Source organism: Lissotriton helveticus, chromosome 8 (assembly GCF_964261635.1).
Source record: "Lissotriton helveticus chromosome 8, aLisHel1.1, whole genome shotgun sequence".
NCBI lineage: Eukaryota > Metazoa > Chordata > Amphibia > Caudata > Salamandridae > Lissotriton > Lissotriton helveticus.
In genome coordinates this window covers 1,458,931,929-1,458,954,386 of record NC_136069.1, presented here as the reverse complement: position 1 = coordinate 1,458,954,386, position 22,458 = coordinate 1,458,931,929, and the positions used below count along the sequence as shown (strand labels likewise).

General features: G+C 45.8%; 1 protein-coding gene across 1 annotated transcript in view; it reads left to right on the top strand.

Moving 5' to 3' along the window:
* TIAM1 (TIAM Rac1 associated GEF 1) overlaps nt 1-22,458 on the top strand; it is a 444,435-nt gene that overhangs the window by 198,894 nt on the left and 223,083 nt on the right. The window contains exon 4 of the mRNA XM_078658396.1: nt 18,640-19,084. Coding sequence (XP_078514522.1) covers nt 18,640-19,084 — 445 coding nt within the window. The remainder of the gene's footprint in view (nt 1-18,639; nt 19,085-22,458) is intronic.

Genomic DNA, 22,458 nt, shown 5'->3' with positions numbered 1-22,458 from the left:
CCTCCTCTCAGACCACCTCCCCTGAGGCTGTATTCGTTGTCAATGCATCTGAATTGGTAGAGTTACAGCCTCGTGTAAAACACACAGCGTAATATCTTTATTTGGACTAATATAAAACCCCGCCCCATGATCACCTCTCTCAGTGCGCTAAAGCTGCTTCCCATATTTAATCGTCCATTGCTCAGACGTCTGCTTCCCACTGAGAGTGTCTGATTATCCGGTTATATTTATCATCAGTGTTTTATATTTCAGGGATGTTATCTTTTCTGATTTTCCTCTCCAGGAGTCTCCTTTCAGGCATAGAATCCTCTCGCAACTCTACACCCTGGGGGGTAATATCTGCATAATGCAGGTTTAAGGTGTAAATAAGTTATGTTATAGACTATTAGTAAAGCACGAGTACACTGAAGTTTCATGCTGCTGAAATATCTTGTCTTTGATGTATACCACTGAATCCGTTAATAAGTAAATAGGAACATTTTCCACAGCTTCCTGGGGGGGAATACAGTTAGGTTCTGAATGGAGAGACCAAGGAAAGGGGTGTTCCAAGTTCTGGCGACAGCAACTGAAAGACCGAATCCCCAAAAGCTAGGTTTTTGTGTTCTGGGGATTGTAAATAAACCCAGACCTGGGTCTGAGATGAGAAGGGAAGCAGATGGCCTTTAAATGTAACAAGAATGTAAACGTTTGGCTGACAATGCTAATCAACACTTTCTTGTCTCAGAAATCAAGTGGCTCGAAAATTCTTAGACAGGTACATCCTTTCAGCGTGAACAAGAAAACAGGGCTGCAGAAGTCAATTATGCAGAAGCAGTAGTTCTCATATAACTCGTGCAAGTTACTTGATTTTTCTTTTGACACTCCTTCCATGTATAGGGCGGGCCCATCCGGTTTTCAGAGTCGTTATTGCAAAAGAAATGTACATGACGTTTCTAAACCTTCCTAATCATACAAATAAAATAAGCAGGAAGGGGAGCCTCGTCTGTCAATGCACTTCATTTCAAAACCAGGACCAGAAGGTGTAGCCTGAGGCAAAGCAACTGCACCCCAAAACCCACAATTTCATTTTACTAGCAGGGTTTCTGCAAAGTGGGTGAGTGAACCTGACTCCTCAAGGATTCAGAGTGAGGAAACCATCTCCATCTCAAGGCACGCTGAGGAGCACCAGATTTTGCGTTTGAGAGGGTTGTCTTGGATCCAGGCACTCCACTGACTGTCTCTGCAAAGGCCTCTCTCTGTAAGTGTTCTTTTGTCAACAGAGGGAAAATGGAGAGGATGGTACAGCTGCATAGGTGGTCTGTTACTAGGGTCCGTATATCCACAATGCAAGCTGCTTTAGAGATACATGAGTAAAGGGAGATGGGCCGAATTCCTCTCAAATGTTGGCAGCAGTGTGTAGACAAAGATGATATTCCTACACCAAGAAATGCAAATTCAAGTTGAAATGGATAGCACTGCAGACGGATATTGAATCTTCCACCAACCAGCCCTCACTTTATTCTGCAATCTGTACCCAATTTAAACTGTCTCGGAGAGAATCAAACTGGCTCCACTTTTTCTTTGTATGAGTGTGTAGACCAACACTGAAGCAAGTTTTAACAGAGAAGTCATTCTTAATTGCCTTAGGCTAGATAGGGGGCTTTCCATTACCTGGCTGAAGTTTATTAGTAAATCCTTCAGCGATATTGGCCTCCCTGAAATGTTTACTGCTCCTGACACATTATGCCAACAGGATAAAAGGTTGGTAAAGGTTAAGCATGAGGGTACACTTTCTCCCAAAGGACAGAGGAGGTTTTCAGTAAGCACTCCGTTCGTAATTATTTTTATTACACTAGCTATGGGAGATCAGGCATTTTGCTTAGCGCTGGAGTTCTCACAGAGGGAGATGTCCCTTTTATTTAGATTTAGGTCAGGCACCATTTGGCGACTTATATACTTTCCTTAAGGGGCATTAATGTGGCACAGTGAGCTACCAGTATGTCCTTGTCACGGACTAGCTGAGCAGTCCATGTTACTTTTGATGTTTTTTGTAAATGTTATCATCGTTTTGTCCAGCTCTGTCTTAAGCACATTTTGAAGTTGTTTGCATCAACCCAAATCCGAATATCCACATCAAACAGAGTTGGTATCTTGCAATGTTCTGCAAAAAACCTGATTTAGACTAGTTCTCTTAAGCTGGCAGTCAATAGCCATCTGCAACATCCAAGTGAATAGAACCACCCTCCTTCTCACTCTAGAGAATTCTGTTGCCTGCTACAGGAATAACTCAATGCCCAGTAAATGCATTTGCTGGTATCCATTACTGAGGAAATTGCTCAGCTTTTTCTGTTCCTTCCACTCTCATGCTCTGTTCCATAGATACGCCTCATGGTACAACAAATGGCAACAACAAATGACTTGTTCCAGGAGATCACTTTGAGTCAAAATAGGCCATAGTTTATGGTGGATCATTGAGCAGCAGGCTCTTACACTGTTTTTCAGCAGTTTAAGGTAGGTTACCAGATATACCCCTCTTTTGTCCTAATATGTTGTCTTAAATTCATATCAATGGGAAATGTATCTTTCAATATTTATTTGCCTTTGACTCTCCTTCTTCCTTTATTTCCCACTATTCCTTGGAAATATTCCCATTGGTGGGGAGAAAGAGTTAGAGACAGGAGTAAAAAGAAGCTCAATTATGGTGGCTTCATTATAACTTACGAATTGTTCTATCCCATTCTCTTCACCTTTCCCACCTTGCCTGTGATTAACATTTTACGCTGATGAGCACTTTTCATGGGTAAACTGGTGAGAAAGTGCACCTGCGAGGGAAAGGGACTTGGTCTCCAACTGTGTGTCTACAGATATGTGAGACACTGGTTGCATTCAAGTTTGTTTCTGGTCCTACAACTAAATGACAGGTAATCCATTTGTTAGTATTAGGAAGCAGTCGTGGTAAAAAAAATAATAGACTTGTCATATGGGTAAATGCCATTCTTGATGTCTTGACACATTGTTTCATTAATTTTATTATGGAAATGATTGACCTAAATTATTATTGGGGGTTTTGTAAAGCGCATTGCTGCCCTAAGGCTTCCCAGAGCTGAACGGTCAGGTACTGGATAAGGGCAGGACATGTCTTAAAGATATTGCATGAACAGCCAGGTCTTGATCTCTTTGCGGAATTGTAGTTCTCGGTCTATCAGTCTGTATTCCAACGGCATGGGGTTGCACAGTTTGGGGGCTAGGTGGGCGAAGGATCTTCCTCCCTCCTAATCTTTGCTTGTTTTAGGCGTTTCTCTGTGCTAGATCGCAGCCGCCTGTTTCGGATATAGGGAGAAATTAGCCTCTTAACTTTTTTGGGGCCTCTATTATTACATGCTCTGTGGAGAATGACCATTGCCTTGAATTTTATTCTAGCTTCTAGCGGGAGCCAGTGGAGTGTGAGTAGATGCTTTTTTACTGACTCCCGTAGCGGGACGTTGTACAGCAGCCTTGAGGCTGCATTCTGAGCCACCTGCAATCTCCGGATAACATATTTAGGTGCCCCCAGAAACAGTGAGTTTCCACAATCCAACCGTGAGGTAACTAGAGAATGGACCACTGTCTTCCTGAGCTGTATGGGAATTCTATCTAGAATTTTATGGCGGCTTCTGAGAAGTCCAAAGCAAATTGCTGTGACCTTCTTGGCCTGGGTCTCCATCAAAAGATCAGTTTTTAGCCAGAATCCTAGATTTTTTTACTATTTTTGTTGGGATAGGTGGATTTCCTAGACATGCAGGCCAATCTATGATAGGCCTCGGTATTGCTTTGTTTACGAGCAACAATAGCTCAGTTTTATCTCCATGTAGCTTTAAGCAGCTTGTTGTCATCCACTCTGTAACTTTTACCAAGCAGGAGGATAATCTCTCCCCATCCCTGCAATTTTTTGGGTACAAGGAAATAACCATGTGATCAGTCCACTGTGCTCCACGTTCCTTTTTTTTTTCCTTGAATCATATTAATGTCTGTTTGATATCCATATCTTATGGCGCCACAGCACTCTCTGCATAGAACAACATTTGTCAGAGTAACTAAAGAACCATTTTTAGCGCCGTGAGCTTGTGCGGTGGGCCAGAGGGTGCTACTTCTTTCTGCCTCTCGAGTAGATTTTCTACTTGAGCTGCAGCTTTCTCAACACAAGCAGCAGCTTTCTCAACGCAAATGGTAGGACCCTGCCACAACCGCCAACCCTCAGAAATATCACCGTGAGGCGGTCTAGTGCTCTATGTTCATGTTCGCCATTTTAACTGGCGAGCCATGCATGAGAGAAAACTCCGCCACGCGGCGGTTGGCGGAGTTTTTCCAGAACTCGCAGAGTGGAAAACTCTCCTGGAGGAGCGGAGTTTACCGCCCACCCCTAAAAATCACATTCCCCTACACGTGGATTCAACTCCTTCAACTCTTAAGAGGTAACTGAGTCATTTTAATTATACTACTCTTTCATAGATATTCTCTTTCAATTGGTCTGTTTCCATAATACATCTCTTTATGGACAGAAGTTTTAAAAAAGTTGTTGCAAGAAAACAGTTTTGGTCAAGGGGTTAAGCGCATTCGACAAGAAGAATCCCTGCCTGGAGCGCACTTCACTATGAAGGTTGAACTTCAGTGCCCCATACAAAGTCATCCCACATCCCCATCTAGACTCCAGAGAACTTCCTAACTGACAAGTGGTTGGTCTTTTCACCTCTGTTTTGGTGATGGGTTTTGTTTGGGCCTGAACTGCACTGGAGGCTGCAACTGTTTTCCCACTGCAACCACAATATGTGCAACCTCACTGCCTGCCGCTAAGAAGAGATGGTGTGGATGTGCTAAAAAGCAACGTGGGCCGCATAGCTGAAGTCCTGCAGCAAATCTGAAGGCACAAACCACACTTGTGTGCCCAACGATACTCAAGACCTTGTTGTGATCCTAAAAGTATCAGCTAATGGGGTAAAGGCAATAGAGACCGACCTACTGTCACAGACACAGTAATCTTGCATCATTCCTGGGAGACTGCACCTGTGAATTTCCCTCAGTATATAGTTTAAAGCGCCTTTCCTGTAGCCAAACCCTGTGTCCCTAACACTTGTCCTTTCTATAAAGTATTACATAGTTGGTATATTAAAGCACTTTTTCATGAGTAAAAAAACACTGCATTTGACATTCGCTCCTAAGAGCTATTGTCGCATTGGTGGCAAAATGGCTTAACCTCCACTGATGAGGCCAGGAATCCATGTGTGCCTCAGGCATCCCAAACCCCGAACAGGATCTGTTTCCATTGACCTAACATGCATTAGTTAAAAGAAGGACGTGTTTTATTGCTGTAGCTGATGCCCCTCATTTGTGGCTTGGAACTAATCTGGTGTGTTTCTGGAGGCTGTACCTCTGTACCTTTAATCAGTCTCAGTCTGTTTTGGAGTTCTCTTTGTAATTTGAGTCTACTGCTATATTTTCTTGTTTTCCCTGTTACATGATTAGATTTAGTGCGCAGTGAGGTAATTACCATGGCAATCAATTTCTTCCAGTTTCTTGAACCAAGTGTATATTTTTAGCTCTGACTTTGAAATTCCCTGCTGAAACATTCTCAAGCTATTTGGCTCTATTTCGAATGAAACTGAAAGCTACCGACACTGATTGTCTGGAGCTCAAGGCTTTCTTATTGTGTTTTGGTCGAAGTATCTTATTGTTTGACCTTTAAATGCAAGTGATACAAGGATCTAATAAAAGAAAAGAGCAAGTCAGTTGGATGTAAAGCTCTGTTGCAGGTGTGACAACATCTTCATCAGAGGTTATGCTGCATTCCCTTAGCAATGCGTAACAATGCGTCAAGGTTTCTAAGATTGAGATGACACCAACAATCAGAATTTCGGGGCCACCAATGATATCATTGCTACCCATAGCTTCATCCTTTTATGGAACATGTATTCTGGCTGCAACTTCAGTACATTTTGAGTCTGCTCAGAGTAGACCTGTTATTGACAAGCTGATGTCCAGATTGTACGCCTTCTTGGCGAGGCTGATTTCTGTTATTTTTTAAATGCAAAATGAGCTTTAATAAAATTGTGTATTGGGAAGATCCAGATGTTTGTAAAGCTAGTGAGCAAACTACAAAACTAAAAAATTAAGCAATATCAGAAAACAATAGAGTGACCAAGTTATGCACAAAAAGGAAGTAGTTGTTGCAGTACGATTTATCACTTTGAAATGGTCCTCTGCCTATCCTAGGATGTTGTGCTAGTTTTAGCAATTAGTTCACGGAAGTATGCAATTCAGCCCAAATGGGTATAATGGTTCCCAATTTTATAAATGAGTGCATTGGTTTGGTTGTGAAGTGTTTTTACGAGCAGTGTTCTCATGGGTAATCTTTTCCTGAAGTCAGATGTCTCGATTACGAAGCCCTTGGAGCAACAAAGACTGCATGGTGCTAAGCCTTGGAGGCCAGTCACCCACATTTTTCTCTCGAACTGTTTGTCTTGCTAGCTCTGTCTGCCCCTTGCTGACACTCAGTCACACTGTCTCATTTGGAGGTCCGTGTGCAGGTCGATCTGGCACCCTGGCAGTATCTGGCTCTCTGGGTGGTGTATAGGGCTGGACAGGACTTTTATTCCACTGGGCATTTCCCCGGTAGGCGGGAGTCCTTGGAGCCTGTCCTGGAAGCCCAGGACCGCTCCTGGGGCCTCAGGTACTTCCTCCAGCTCCCTGAGGTTAGTTGCAGCAGGTGCTTAATTGCAGCAGGCATGGGGAGGATTCAAGAGAGAGAAAGAGAGGGAAGGAGTGGCAATGCATAGAGAAGCAATCAGAGAGGGAGAAGAGAGGAAAGAAGGAGAAAGAGAGAAGGGATGGATGGAAAGTGATATTGTGTGAGGAGACGACAAATGGAGCAGGGGCTGGTTTGAGCATTTCTGCCAGGCTGCTTTTGGGACTCCGGTCCGGCCCAGGTGCTGTTCTGTATTTTGTGGTGCGCTAGTAGAGGTTTAAGAGATAATAAAGGCGCAATAAACTTTAAATGATTCCCCAGCACCTGAATTACTTCATTCACATACAGAGAAGAACCACAGTCTCATTAGGGTACTTTTCTCTCACTCTTCAGTATCTCATTTAGGGTTAACTCTGAAATGGCTTAGGGGGCTGCAAGAAACAGCTTAAACAATTTGAGCCCAAAATAAATAAAGCATCTTTTAGAAATGAAAATGAAGAAGTAACAAGTTTTTAGTAGCTAGAACCTACTGAGAGCAGAAATAATTTAGAAAAGAAGTATAACTTGAAGTAAAATGTCTAATAAGGATGTAGGTCCTTAAATGAAATATTCTGTAACTGACAGACCAATTTTGTCATGAATGTTAGGCTTATTTGTATTAAAAAAAAGTTGGCTTCATCAATCCATGAGCTTTGATTTTTATGTAATGTAATGACCAAATGATGCAGGAATATAGTACCTCCTGCAGTGGGAATTCACCCAAGGAGTTGATATTGGGCTTTAGGTCTTTCCCAATTGCACTCAAGTTGATATTTATGGTGTCCATATTTAGGCCATTCATGGTGAGTAGCAAGGAATCTATTTTGATGGGGTGAGGATTTATTTTGGTTCAGTGAATCCTAGGCTTTCTCTTTCTTCTGTGTATTGCTCTGTTGCCATACACATGCCCTCTTTCTGCTTCAAGATGTGCTCAATTGTATTGGGATTAGACTCTGCGTAAAAAGTGTCTTAACAGCAGCCTGCATTGGAACAGGTCTGTGTGTGTGTTTTGCAGCAGAAACCTATCTAGATAATAATGCAGTGCTATACACAGACGAGAGGAAGTTCTCTTTCAGTGGCACCCGCAGGAGCTCTGCTTCTTTATCGACTGATACGTAGCTCCATGTATCAGTGTGTGTTTTCAGATCCTTTCCCTAGTGTAGACGTGGACCAGCAAGGGCCTTCTGAGGTGGGATGTTGTTTCATGGACGTGGTGAATATCTTCAGAAGGACTTTTCCCAATTTTCTTCTCGCATTTCTTGATTTTCATTCTTGTGCTGTAATATGGTTTTGAGTGCTACATTGGTCTCTTGCGGTGGTTAATTTCCACCCATTTACGATGGCGAGTTTTTTGCTACTGCTTTGTAGGATGTTTTGCTGGGTAGCCAGTGAAGTTAAGGGTTTAAGTGATAATGGTGGAACTGATTTATTATGTTTCTTATTAATGTTTTTCTTCTGTTTGTGATTACCACTGGCCATGGTGATGTTTATATTGTTACCCGGTCTCTTGTGGCTTATGGACATTTTTTGCTCTTTGTGTGTTGTGGCATTACAGTTATGACGGGCTGTGGATTGTGTAACTTTACTGTTTTAACTACCTGTTTGCTGGTGCACCACTAATGGTTTACACAGCACATGTACTTGTTGTTCGTCATTAATACCCCAACAGCATTTGTTCTGCAATATAAATAAGTAGCATTTTAGCGTAAGTAACCTGAGACTCATTCACTAGTCATGTGACCAATTCATATTTCTATGGTCACATGTTTAAAATTGTAATACGCTCGATCATATGCATTTCCCTTTAATCTAAGCTGTAATGTTTGGAAGCCTGATTACATCGTTAAATAAATTATATTATAATTCACTACGTATTTGATCCAATTAATTTACCTTACTGTTACTAAATTCAGAACTGAATGTACAGCAATATCTGATTAAAAATAACACGTTCCATAAGCATCGCCTTCAATATGTACAATGGCAGTAGTGGGAGTAGAGACGTTATTCAGGGTTAAATGCATATGGCGTCTTTGTACCCAATTGATGGGTTATTAACTTAGTTTTGCAGCGTGAATCTTTCTGGATTCACTATGCTGTGCATTATTCCGCGGTCCGGTGGTTGGGTCCGGAATCGTAGTCTTTTCTTTTTTTTTTTTTTTTTCGTACCCCAGGTGGGCTTCGGCGTCACCCCTCCCTGGGTGCATTTCCGGTGACGTCGGCATGCTTCCTGCGGAAGCTCCCACTCTTGGGCGCCATCTTCAGATTCTTTTTTTCCGCGGTCGGGTCTGGATCGTTCCCGTTTGGGCTCCAGACATTTTTGGAGAAAGAAGAAGGAAAATACAGAATTTGGAAAGAAAACTCATCTGAAGACTCCAGGAGACTTCATCGATCAAGAGCCAGCAAAGGAGAAGGAGAATTCATCGAGATCTTCGACGAACGTCGACGAACACGCGACCAGGGAGGCCCTGAGCGCTCGGTGATGGACAACACGCCGTTCAAGTTCTGCCGTAACTGCCACCACAAGTACGCGCAGAAGGACCAGCACCCGGTTTACAAACTTTGCCTACCGGTAGATCACGGAAGCGAGGACTGCAACGCCTGCTCCGTCTTCGCCCCGAAGACCCTGCGTGTGAGAGCGAGCCAGAGGGTAGCGCACGCAACCCTCCAGGGGAAGGCCCCGACTCCATCCCTCTACGAGCTGGGGATGTCCTCCGAGGAAGAGGACAACGCTGCCGCCGAAGACGACCGCTACACGGTCGTAGAGACCGATTACACCAAGACTTCTGATAAGGTAGGAGACTCTACGGCCCCTAAGAACACGAGAGACTCTGAGTCTCGAAAAAACGAGGGCAAGGCCCCGAAAGCGCCGGCGCCAAAACACCTGGCGCCCGCGACTACACACAGGCCCAGCGGATCCTCTGAGAAGGAGTCCCCGGTGCCGAGAGCTGTTGAACAGCAAAAGTCGTCGAAAATCGTCCCCGAAAAGGATCGATCGACGCTGAGGGAGAAGGACCCTAAAGCACCAACGCCGACCAGAGACCCGAAATCCGGTTCGGCGTCGAAGCATCCGGCACCGAAAAGCACGGCGCCGAGCCAACCGCCGAAAAGAGCGGCCGACCCATCCGACGCGGAACACGCAGCCGAGATGGAGAAAAAGAGACGGTGCCTCGAGGCCGAAATGGAAAACATCTTGCAGCGGAAGAAAGAATTCGACGCAAAGATGAAAACCTTCACGATTCCCCACAAGACCAAGCCACCAGTGGTGGAGGTGGTCGAAGAGGAAGACGACTACGCCGAGGAACAAGTCCCGGACGTCGAGGTGGTCGACGACCAGGAAGATGACGAGAGTCCCTACTATAGTTACAGCTATGGGGAGGAAGAGGACAGCAGGACGGACGCCGAGTCGGCCCCCTCTGACTTACAGGAGGTGGATTACCTAGATGTCGACACTGAAAGCCCAGAGGAGGCGGTTGACACATATCCCTCGAGTCCCTCGCCGCCGGACGACATCGGGGCCTACAACTCGGTGATAGTCTGCCGCAGCAGCATTCAGACTCAAGCTCGACAAAGAGAAGCAAAAAGCAGACTTCCTTCTAGAGACATTGCTCCCCACGCAAACAAGGAGCCAGTACCTACCAATGCTCGACAGCGTTTTGGCTCAGGGGAAGGAAGCATTCAGGGAACCCGCAACATGCAAGGCAGTCACTCCCAGAACAGAGAAGAAATACAAGCATTCCTCAAAGGACCCACCCTACATTCAGGGCACGGTCTCTGCAGACTCCATTATCACGGCCACAGCAAGAAAGAGGGCTAACGTGCCCACTACTTCTGGACCACCACCGGATAAGGAGAGCAAGAGGATGGATCTGGTGGGCAGAAGGATCGAACGGAATGCCGCGACCCACTGGCGCATGGCTAACTCCAACGCCCTGATAAACAGGCACATGTACCAGATCATGGAGGAGCTGGGGCAGTTGGTGAAGGACCTGCCCCAGGATGCCAGGCAGAAGGCCGAAAAACTGGTTGAAGAAGGGAAGAACACGGCAAATTCTTGCCTCAAGACGGCCCTGGACGGAGCAGACACCTCCAGCAGGCTCATGATGATGGGTGTCACTGAAAGAAGACACGCCTGGCTCAGGGTTTCAGGTTTCAAACCCGAGGTGCAACACAGCATCTTGAACACACCGTCGGCACGCTTTTCGGAACAACAGTTGATGAGAAGCTCAGTCAACTAAAAAAGGATAACGAAACAGCAAGGTCCATGGGAGCATTGCAGTTCAGAGGCAACAAAAGGGGCACCCCGTCACGGAGGCCCGGCGGGAGAGGTGGAAACCAGCCAGGTACATCACACCAGGCTTTCCAACAAACTCACCAGGCAGACTCGCAGGCTCAGCAGGGTCAGCAGAAGCAGTCCTGGCAGTACCAACCAAGAGGTCAGTCCTTTCGAGGGAGAGGAAATGGACGTGGACAGAATAAAAGAGGGGGACAGCAGCCCGCCTCTAAGTGACTTAAAAAAACTCTGTGTGCCCACCCACAGAAAAGATCCCAGGGGGCAGCACGTACAGAGGGGTCAAGACAATCTAGACACCTACGACCACATAACACCAGTGGGGGGAAGATTAAGATTTTACCTCCAAGAATGGAGAGAAATCACATCGGACAAATGGATCCTCAACATCATCCAATTCGGATACTGCATAGAGTTGGAGTAAAGTCCACATTTGTAAAGCGCACAATCACCCGTAAGGGTCTCTAGGCGCTGGGGGCCGTCGGGAAGATTAAGCGAGCTATTGCCCAGAGTCGCATGGTGCTGGGCTAACCTGCCGCCGGAGCCGGGGATCGAACCGTGGTCCCCAGATTCCAGCGTCAGTCGCCCTGGCCGCGGCGCCACGAGGGGAGGCCAACAAGCAGAAAACCAAAAAGAAAACCACTAGCAAGCAAACAGCTAGAGCGTCTTCAGGAAGAAGCAAAGGAACTCCTGCAGAAGCAGGCCATAGAACGGGTACCCTTCAAGGAAAGAAACAAAGGAATATACTCAACGTACTTCCTGGTACCAAAAGTAGACGAGACAATGAGACCCATTCTGGACCTAAGGTTCCTGAACAAATTCATAAGAACGCAAAAATTCAAAATGACCTCCCTGCAAGAGGTGCTCCCGCAATTTCAGATCGGGGACTTCATGGTCACGATAGACCTCAAGGACGCCTACCTGCACATCCCAATGAACAGAAAGCACAAGCATATGCTCAGGTTCACCATCGGAGAAAGCCACTACCAGTTCACAACACTAGCCTTCGGGCTAAAATCAGCACCAAGGGTCTTCACAAAGTGCCTCGCAGCAGTCGCAGCGCACCTACGAAGGCAAGGAATACACGTATACCCTTACCTGGACGACTGGCTGGTGAAAGCAAACTCCTACCAGAAATGCAAGCAGCACGCACATACAGTGACGAGCACGCTCATAAGCCTGGGGTTCTCCATCCATTGGAAGAAATCATCAATGGAGCCGGAACAAGTGAAGATCTTCCTGGGAGCACAGATCAACACCTTACAGGGCAAGGTGTTCCCCAGCGAGAAGAGGGCGAGGGCGCTGGTGAAGGAAACTCGCCTCTACCGGAAGGGACAAGCTCCGACAGTGAGGAGTGCGAGCAAGATCATGGGGATGATGGCATCATGCATCCACCTGGTACCAAATGTACGACTCCACATGAGACCCATTCAAGAATGGCTACAGGAGCAATGGTCACAAGCTACAGGCAGTTGGGAGGATCTAGTGGTTGTAACGCATGCAGTGCAGAAGGAGATGACATGGTGGACCATGGAGAACATAACAAGGGGAAAGCCTCTAACGCCCCCAACGCCAACAGTGACCATCACCACAGACGCATCCCTGAAGGGATGGGGCGCTCACATGGAGGAGCTCAAGGTGAGGGGACTGTGGACGCCAGCAGATGCGACAAAGCACATCAATTACCTAGAATTGAAGACAATCTTCCTTGCACTGAAAGCTTTCCAAACAAGACTGTACAAGCACAAGGTGTTGCTACAAACAGACAACACCACCGCGATGTTCTACATCAACAAGCAGGGTGGGACGCAGTCAGCCACGCTTTCAACGCTGGCGCAGGAGATATGGAGATGGGCCATCCCTCTCAAGATAGACCTGCTAGCCATACACCTACCAGGGAAGGACAACATACAGGCAGACTGGCTCAGCAGACAGACATCGGCATCCCACGAGTGGGAGCTCAATGCTCAAGAGACAAGGTGTCTGTTCGACAGATGGGGAACGCCATCAGTGGACCTGTTTGCCACACGCCGGAATGCAAAATGCCAAAACTTCGCATCCAGACAGCCCGAGGAGGGGTCCCTGGGGAATGCCCTATGGATAGATTGGTCCAGGACATTTGCTTACGCTTTTCCCCCGATACCACTGATACACAGAGTGCTGAGCAAATGCAGAGCGAGCAACATGACCCTGATACTGGTCGCGCCACAGTGGGCCAGGCAGAAATGGTACTCGCAGATCATGGAGATGGCACAGTGTGCACCCCACAGATTCGGCAAGAGGAAAGACCTGCTCTCCATGCAGAACGGAGAGGTGTTACACCCAGAGCCACAGAGCCTGAGCCTAGTAGCAAGGCTCCTGAGGACATAGAGTTCGCACATTTAAGACTGCCAGAAAGCACCCTGAGGGCCCTTCGGGAGGCACGAAGGCCCAGCACTCGGAAGTGCTATGTTGCGAAATGGAAAAGATTCACAATGTGGTGCAGAAAAGAAAGACTTCACAATAAAAATGAAGAAGGACTCCACAGTGCTAAAGTACCTGACGCACTTGCTGGAGCAGAACCTTAGCTCATCCTCGTTAAGAGTACACTTGGCAGCGATAGTCGCCTACACAAGGGGAGAAACGTGCAGGAGTTTCTTCACATCACAGGTGGTGAAGAGATTCCTGGAAGGAGCGAAAAGGATCGCACCACCCAAGCGGGTGCCGCCACCTGCATGGAACTTGAACATAGTCCTAACGGAACAAATGAAAGAGCCCTTTGAACCACTTCACAAGGCCTCCCTAAAGATGCTAACTATGAAAACCGTTTTCCTGGTTGCAATAACGTCCTTACGCAGAGTAAGCGAACTTCAGGCACTGACGCTACAAGAACCCTACATACAAATACACAATGATAGGGTTGTGATGAGGACTGACCCACACTTCATGCCGAAGGTGGTGTCCAAATTCCACATGAACCAGTCTATACAGATACCACGTTTTTTCCAAAAACCAACCACTAGCGCAGAGCGAGCTCTGCACACCCTGGACGCCAGAAGGGCAGTCATGCACTACATTGAGAGGACGAAGGGACACAGGAAAACAAAATAGTTCTTTGTGTCATTCGCCAACAGTTTCATGGGCAAGGCAGTAACCAAAGAGACTATTGCGCGATGGATCGCACAAACAATTCAACTCTGCCACAAACGTGCAGGACAAGAGCTAGCAGAGGGGACACGTGCCCACTCCACTAGGAAAAAGGGTGCTACAATAGCCTTCCTGGCTAACACACCCATACAAGACATATGCCTGGCGGCAACATGGGCTTCAGTGCACACGTTCACGAAGCACTACTGTGTGGATATACAGATGAACAAGGAAGCACAAGTCGGACAAATGGTGCTCCAGCACATATTCAATAACCAACGCTCATCTTCCACCCAGCCGCCACAGAAATGAGAAACCGCTACAAAATCTATGCACAGCATAGTGAATCCAGAAAGATTCACGCTGCAAAACTAATAGTGTTCTTACCTGTCGGTGTAGTTTTGCAGCTTGAAGATCTTTCTGGATTCACTAGCGAACCCACCCACCTCCACCAGAAAGATGAGGCTGGAGAGAGAAGAGGTGGTTAAAAAAAAAAAAAAAAAAAAAAAAAAAAGGGACTTTAAAAGTACAAGCGGTAAAATATCACCTAAATAGAACATTGCCATTACTTCGGAAACGAAAGAAACATGGAAAAAAAGAACCCGAAGATGGCGCCCAAGAGTGGGAGCTTCCGCAGGAAGCATGCCGACGTCACCGGAAATGCACCCAGGGAGGGGTGACGCCGACGCCCACCTGGGCTACGGAAAAAAAAAAAAAAAGAAAAGACTACGATTCCGGACCCAACCACAAGACCGCGGAATAATGCACAGCATAGTGAATCCAGAAAGATCTTCAAGCTGCAAAACTACACCGACAGGTAAGAAAACTATTAGTTTCTCTTTGACTCTTTTAGCCCTGTGCCCCGATTTGCCCTTTTCACGTGTCTGTTGTCATCTCAGCCCTTACAATATCGTTCAGGTAGCTCTTATTGCAGAGTCGCAACTCCCTAATAAATTAGCTTTGTCCCACTAACGCTGGAACATTTATATCAAAATACGATCTATGAATTTGTGAAAGCAGAACGTATCCATAATTTCTCTGGAATGGATCATTCTGTTTTGAAATAGTATCAATCATTTATAGAATGGAGTGATTTGTTGGTGCCAAAAGATATAACATTCAGTGAGTTGAAAGGATTATCTCCGCTCTTCAGAAACCAAAGATGGTAACCAACGTTTGTTTATAGGGAGGGTGGCTGGGCTTTTTCGGGGTGTGCGAAAAGGTATGGGAGAGTAAGTAATTCTTCCTGTGTAGGGAACATTTTGTCCCCTTGTAGGCTAATTGTGTTTATTGGATAAGAATGGCAGTTGGCATTCACCAAACAAAACATCACCCCAGCTCAGTGTCGGAACTTCTCAGTCCCCAAAGCTTATACACCTGACTTGAGGCAGCCATTGAAGGCTATTGAGCATTGAGGTGATGTTCTTCCACCAGGCTAAGAATACAATCTAATGGGAAGACCCATTCTGGATGTATTGTAGCTTCTCCATTTCATCCCCTGGTAGGTCAGAGTGCAGTCCACTGGTATAGACCAGTTAGGAGTCCCTAAGGGGTTCATTGTGAAGACGTGAGGGATAGCTGAATTTGGGTAAGTGCTCCTCATGATTCAAGATTCTCAAGAGCAACCAGCCGCTCAGTGCCACTTTCACAACTTGTAGTGAGAGGTTAAGGACAGTTTAGAATAAAGGGACAGGACTGGTCAAAATTAGGCTTATTAATGAAAATAATACCTAGTAGTCAGTGGAAACGCCTTATCGCTGGCTCCTGACAATAATGCCTCGTAAAGATGATCCTGGGAAATGTAGGCTATTCATAACCACTCCACTTTTATTGTTTAACAAATGAGCACCCCGTCTGGGTGGAGTTTAACTGTCATTCAGTTTAAACGATTCCTAATTTTGGGGAAAGACTAACAAGTGAGCATTCCGTCCTGGATCAATTGAAAGAGTCATCCATTTAAGAGACGTACAACAATTTTTGTAATATTGACTCGTCCCTGATTCAAAAGGCTCTGTGCAGAGTTGACCTTCAGAAGGTTAGTCCCAATGCCACCCTTTCATGACTGGGAAATATTTTGGAAGCTTCCAAGATAAACTACTGGGTTGTGGGAAGTTAACTAATTCAACTGTAAACTCAATAGATAATTGCAATACAATATGTATATGTCGAATTAAAACAGTAGACAGATAACTGGATAAAGGTCATATCGTGTTAGGATTCTAAATGTTTCTCATTTTGTCTGAAACAGATATATAGTGAGAAACCAACTTCTTAGTCAGTCAAATTTTCACAATCCTTAAAAGTCCAACCCAAGAGAAGCAAGAATACATGGAAAACTAAAATCCAGAATCTAATCCTCAGGAACTTGCAGCAGCCTAAATCCGGCAAAGGCCGACACGTGTTTCACAGCTATCCTGCTACTTCTTCAGGGCTGCGGGAAAAACAATTACATTTTTAAGTATCACATCCCACTAAAAAAGTCCAAATAAAGCGCCATTATTAATTGTTATGATTATGGGTATTGACAGACTAACAAGTCGGTTTCTCAATATATTTTTGTTTCAGACAAAATGTGGAGCATGTAGAATTCGAATACAATATGACCTTTATCTAGTTATCTGTATACTGTATTAATTAGACCTATAACGATGTTATTGAATTAATCTATTGAGCTTATGCTATGAATTAGTTGACTCCCTACAACCCAATTGATTATCTTGAAGCTTTTGTTTGCCAGAGGGGTAACTGGCCGAGTTTGTAGAGTGTGCAGGGCCTGAGAGTTCTGTTATCATCCCAGTAATTGGTTTTTCAAAATATTTTGGAACCCCTGGTTAAGGGGCAGCTAAGAGATGACTAGAAAAGAAAAACTTCCTTCCTGTGAAGATATTAAAATCCAGCTCGGCCTTGAATCTCTGGGACTAGGAAGGTGATCCAGAGTGCTAGTGGTGCAAACCTCTTGTTGACCTCAAAGGGCACAGGGGGGCGTTTGTTGACAAAGATGCATTGTTTACCCATTTGGTACATTTCTCCTGTGGCTGGAGAGTGCAGAGTTTGCCTAAAAAGAGTGGAGTCAAAAGCTGCATGGAAGAAAACCTGTGGAGCAGGACATTTCTTTTGCCTACTCTTGTGAAAAGTCTTCCCTGTGCCAAAGAACTGTACACGGTCCTATGACCAAACAAAGCGGGTGGTTCTGCTGTGTAATGGAGAAACCCCAAGGACAAGTTGGAATTGGTAGACTAATGTTTGAGAGAGTGTTGAAGATTTGGGCAATTTTGTCAAGGTAGCCTTTAATCAATTTTTCTGCAAGTGAGCTGAACATAGGATTTTGAAGCTGCGTTTCCTATGACCGTTTCTGTGCCCTAAATGAGCTGCGGCGGGCAGTTGTTCCTTTCAGCGCCTGACATGAATGCACTGCTGCCTTTGGAGGCCATTGTGATCAACAAAATGATCTCTGGACCTTCAGGTGTCTGTTTCTTTCTCCAAGGTAACCCAAATTCTTTTTTACTGCTGCTTTGGAACCCTACAACAGATTTCCTTGCCTAGGTTTAATTAACTCTGTTTGGGACGTGTACGTCTTAAATGTACTGATGTTCTAGTTAGACTTGCACATGAAACCACATCCGTTTCCCTGCTGGTTGCTTTTGCTGCTGGAGCCGAGCTATCTAGGGTGAGCCAAAGAGTACCCTCAAAGGCCAGTTTGCCTTTTAGAGGGTAGATTGTTTGGGCTTTGAGGGAGTGCAGCCTCAGCTCACATTGACTATCTCTGTATCCACTTGTCTACTTTGTTGATATTCGACAAAAGAATGGTACATGACCGCAACATTGCTACCTAGTGCTATATAAACGATACATATGGAGCAGCTACTGGACAATCCAGAAAGTGTGTTAGGCTCATGAGAGGGATGGAAGGCGCTGTATAAATACTAAGTACAATTCAATTATGTTTTTTAAAAATAATCTTTGCTCCATTCAAGGATAGGTTATGCAGTTAGGAGATGAGCATGACAAGGGTCACAGGTATTTTTGCCTGTAGATTGAAGGTCAAAGGAAAAGTCTGTGAAATCTCAAAGTTATAATTGACAAAAGTCGGTGGGAACAATTAATGTAATGAGTTATGACACTGTTCTAATGGCACTGTGGATAAAGCTGACTAGATTCAGAAAAAGCTACCGTCCAATCCATTTACTAAATTAATGGACAGCTTTAGGACTCTTACATTCAAAACTATCACTTTTAATGAAGGTCTAGAAGATGCTGAAATGAGAAATAGATGCCATTTTAGTGCCATGGTTATTGAGGAATTGTGATAAGAGTTGTATATTAAAAACAAAAAAGCAAGAATGATGCTGAAATATTTCGGTATTTGAAATATCCAATCTTTTGTTGCACAATTTACCATCAACTCATCCAGTCACTTTAAAGGTGTGCTTGTTGAGAACGCTAACTCTGAATTCTCAGACGTGCTTGCATTTCTTCTTCTCCTTAGGATGTCCATACTGGTGATGGAAGCGAGTTCGCTGACAGCGGCATTAACTGCACGCCAACTGATACAGACCTACTTTCTAGGCACTCGAATGCCACCACATCCAGTTACTCTCCACCATTGTCGAGGGCTTTCGTGGGCAGTGAAAGCGGCAGCAGTTCGACAGATGTGCTGCGCCAGGGCGTGTACGAGAACTTCCGGCGGGAGCTGGAGATGAGCAGCGCGTATCGAGAAAATGTCGAAGAAGCAAACTCTCAGTTGAGCGATGAACAAAGCAGCGGCACTTTGAGCTCACCAGGGCAATCTGACTTCCTACCTAATGCCACTCAGGGAACTGTACGCAAAGCAGGTGCTCTTGCTGTGAAAAACTTCCTGGTGCACAAGAAAAATAAAAAAGTCGAACCTGCGACTCGCCGGAAGTGGAAGCAGTATTGGGTTTGTTTAAAAGGTGAGCTTGCATGTTTAATTGTTGCGCTTTGTTTCTCTTTCCATGGTTGGCCCCTCCCAACCCTCACTCACCTTTGTCACTGGGACTAGGTGGGCTCTATTTAATCCCAGTGGTGGTTAGCTTAAAAAAAATGGTGGGGCGCGAAGCCACAGAACTCACCATTCATTTGGGAGCTCCACCGGTGCATCACTTCTGTTTGCTCTCCACAAGCAGGAAAAGGAAGGACTTCCTTCCTTCTCATGGACCGCAGCTCCGCCTCCAACCAATCCTGGAGCTGCTCTAATGCTGTGAAAGCTGCTCCAGGATTGGTGGGAGCAGGATCACCCCACGTTCATTTTGAGGCTGGGGGCCTGTGCCAGCAATCCCCAGGCTGTTTCACAGCCTTTGGATTGCTGGGTCTACAGTGCGCAGGTCAGGCCCATGTCTGGCACATGTCAGGCGCATGTCGGCGCAGTGTGTCCCTAGATGACCGGTCAATCCGTCATGCGCAATGTAGACCAGTGCTGAAATCCTGCATTTGCCCCGCCCCCACCCTCACGCTGTACATGCCATTTTATTTATTTGTGTTTGCCTGCTGCGCTCGCAGCAGGCAGGGGCATACTCCTCTGATCCTGAGCAGGAGCCGCCACCTGTTTATTCCCTTTTCGCACATCATCCAAGTAAAGTTTGAAAGGGTTAAAAGTGTCTTCCTGTAGTGTCTTTCCATTCTTGGGCTGAAAAGGGCCTAGAACCTGAAAGTATGAACCACAAAGGTGGCATGCCTTCCAATAAGGAAATGCACAGTTGACTATTCCAGGATTACACAGTGTCTCCAGGGCTCTGGGCTTCTGTTGCACCAGGGTAGACTTTAACCCCTTGCATGCTTGCTCGTGTGCTGATGACGGCTGGGGGCCGTCATGACCACACCCGCGCTTGGAATGTCCAGCACAGGAGCAGAATCGCGGCAGCATGCAAGGGGTTAAATAGTGTTTTATCTTGGGTGATAATGGTGTCTACGCGCATGACTTTCTATTGCACCAGAGTTGGCTTCATATCAGTCTTCGTGATGGTTTAACAATGCGCCCATAACTGGGCTCCTGTCACTCCTGGATGAACTCCGTGAAGTGATTTACTGGTGGTTTAACAGTGCCTGAGTTGTTTGGGCTGCCTATTGCTCTTGGGGGACTCGATATAGCGGTTTATTGCAGGATTATCTGTGCCTCCAGGGTTTGCACTCATTTCTCTCCTCAGTGGACTCTTCCACGTGATTTAGTGGTGGTGTATTAGTGACTCTTGTCAGACCCTCCTACATTTTGCCATTTGCAAAAAGAAATGGAAAATTACAACTTTTGTAAAATCCCCACAATTTTTACAAAAGCCCCTGCAAAATCATAAAGAAACCCTTTGTTCAACCCTCTTTTGATTGACCCTTCGCTGCCGCGCTGGGCCAATAAAAGGAAGCTGGGTAGAAGAGTGGGGTTTTCTTACTCCTCTCTGATTCAAGGCATCTAGGATATGCAGCGCCCGCCTCCTGTGAACACACAGCCAGGAGGAAAAGTCTGCATGAAGCTGGGGCTTAGCAGGTATGCTAATGCCCCAGCCTCCTATGGCAGTCTCCTGGCCCCCTTGTGGCACATTTCTTCTTGTTTACTCCCACCCTTAATTAGCCCCCCAACCCCAGACAGTCTTAATAAATGGCAGCGCCCTCCCCTGCCTCTTCTTCTCACTCTTGTTCCTTCCTCCGTCTTGCCCCCACACTACCTGTGGTACTCACTTTCCACGTCTATCCCCACCCACCGGCTTCCCGCTGCACCCCCATCACCCACAATTAGCAGCGTGAAATAATGGTGCAGGAGGGAGCTGTTACTTCAGCCTCCTCTACCCTCCTCTCACCTTAATTTAAGCAGTATCCACTCCTCCAGCGCCATTTTGTTGACACTAGAAAGCATAACAGGAGGGCGGTGGTAGAGCAGCTTTAAAATTTACATATTCTATTTCTCATGCTCCAGTGGCGGCACGCAGAGGGAGTGCTGCGGTGGAGGGGCTGGGGGTGGGGGGGTAGTGGAATCGGACATACGACAGACAGGAGTAAAGTAAGTAATTAAATAAATAAAACTATTTACCTTGCTCTCGCTGCATCTCCGAGTTGGCGATGCAGCGAGCGCATGGTAAATAGTTTTATTTATTTAATTACTTACTTTACTCCTATCCGTCGTATGTCCGAGCCCACTACCCCCCTACCCTGCCCCTCCCCGCCCCACTGCCCTGCAGCACTCCCTCTACGAGCCGCCACTGCATGCTTCAGACATTTGTCTTCACGGCTGTCATGCGCGGTGATAGTTTGCTGGCCCTATATCTGGACCACAATACTTTTGTGACAGGCTTGCTTAGTGCCTGTTGCAAAAATACCGCTCATTTTGCTTTTTAGGACTGCAATAATTTATTTTGAGAATGCAAAATTTGGCTGAACAGATCGCACTATCCCGGGCGGGGAGGGGGCGGGGGGGGGGGGTGTGGCAGTCTTGTGGTCTTATCACTATTGGGAGGAATTAGACCATCAACCATATGGTTGCATCTTCCCTTATGCTGCTTGCAAACTTAGGGACTCTACCCCATTAAGAATAATGATCATCAAGGCCACTGGCATTCAGTGCTCCAGCAAAGATTGCAATTGTAAAACACAACACGGATATCCTCAGATGACACTGGTTGGTCTACAGGGTCCACCAAAGCTGTTCTTCATGCTTTCTTGCCTACCACTTGATTCGCAGAGTGCCGCCACTCGCTGCTGCTAGGAGTTTGGAGCACCCCCCCTGAGCATCACATACAAAAGGAAAAAACTCTACACTTTAGTTGACACCACAACTAACACCTTTCTTCACCCAACCTCTAGAAGATTATACAATGCTAATCACCAACCTGCAGAGTGCTCAACAGATCTATTGATAGTACTATAGAAATGCTGAAATAGGATAGAGTACCAACGTGCCACCTACTGGCTTTATTGCAGGTTCTATTGGTTTCTCACAACTCTTGTTAAATGGAATAAATTCAGCTTCTCCTTTAGGTATCTACCCATTATTTGTGCAAATTTGATATGGTTCTGACCAAGCCTGAAGGAGAAGTGGGAACATTTTCTATAAGTATTTGTTATCGTAGTAGGAGCATCTCTAACTTCAATGCCACGGGGAAAAATCGGCGTGGGGTGTAGTTAGGACCATTCCACAGAAATTGTAATGTGATTGAGGAGCAAACTTTTATAATTAGGACTTTACAAGCCTGCATAGCGATTGAAGCTAATCAAAGTTGCAAACCAAGAAATTAATAATGAGTATAGTAATAAATCCTTAAATGCCTTAGTAGGCCAGTGCTTATTTGCTCTTGTCTGCGTTGTA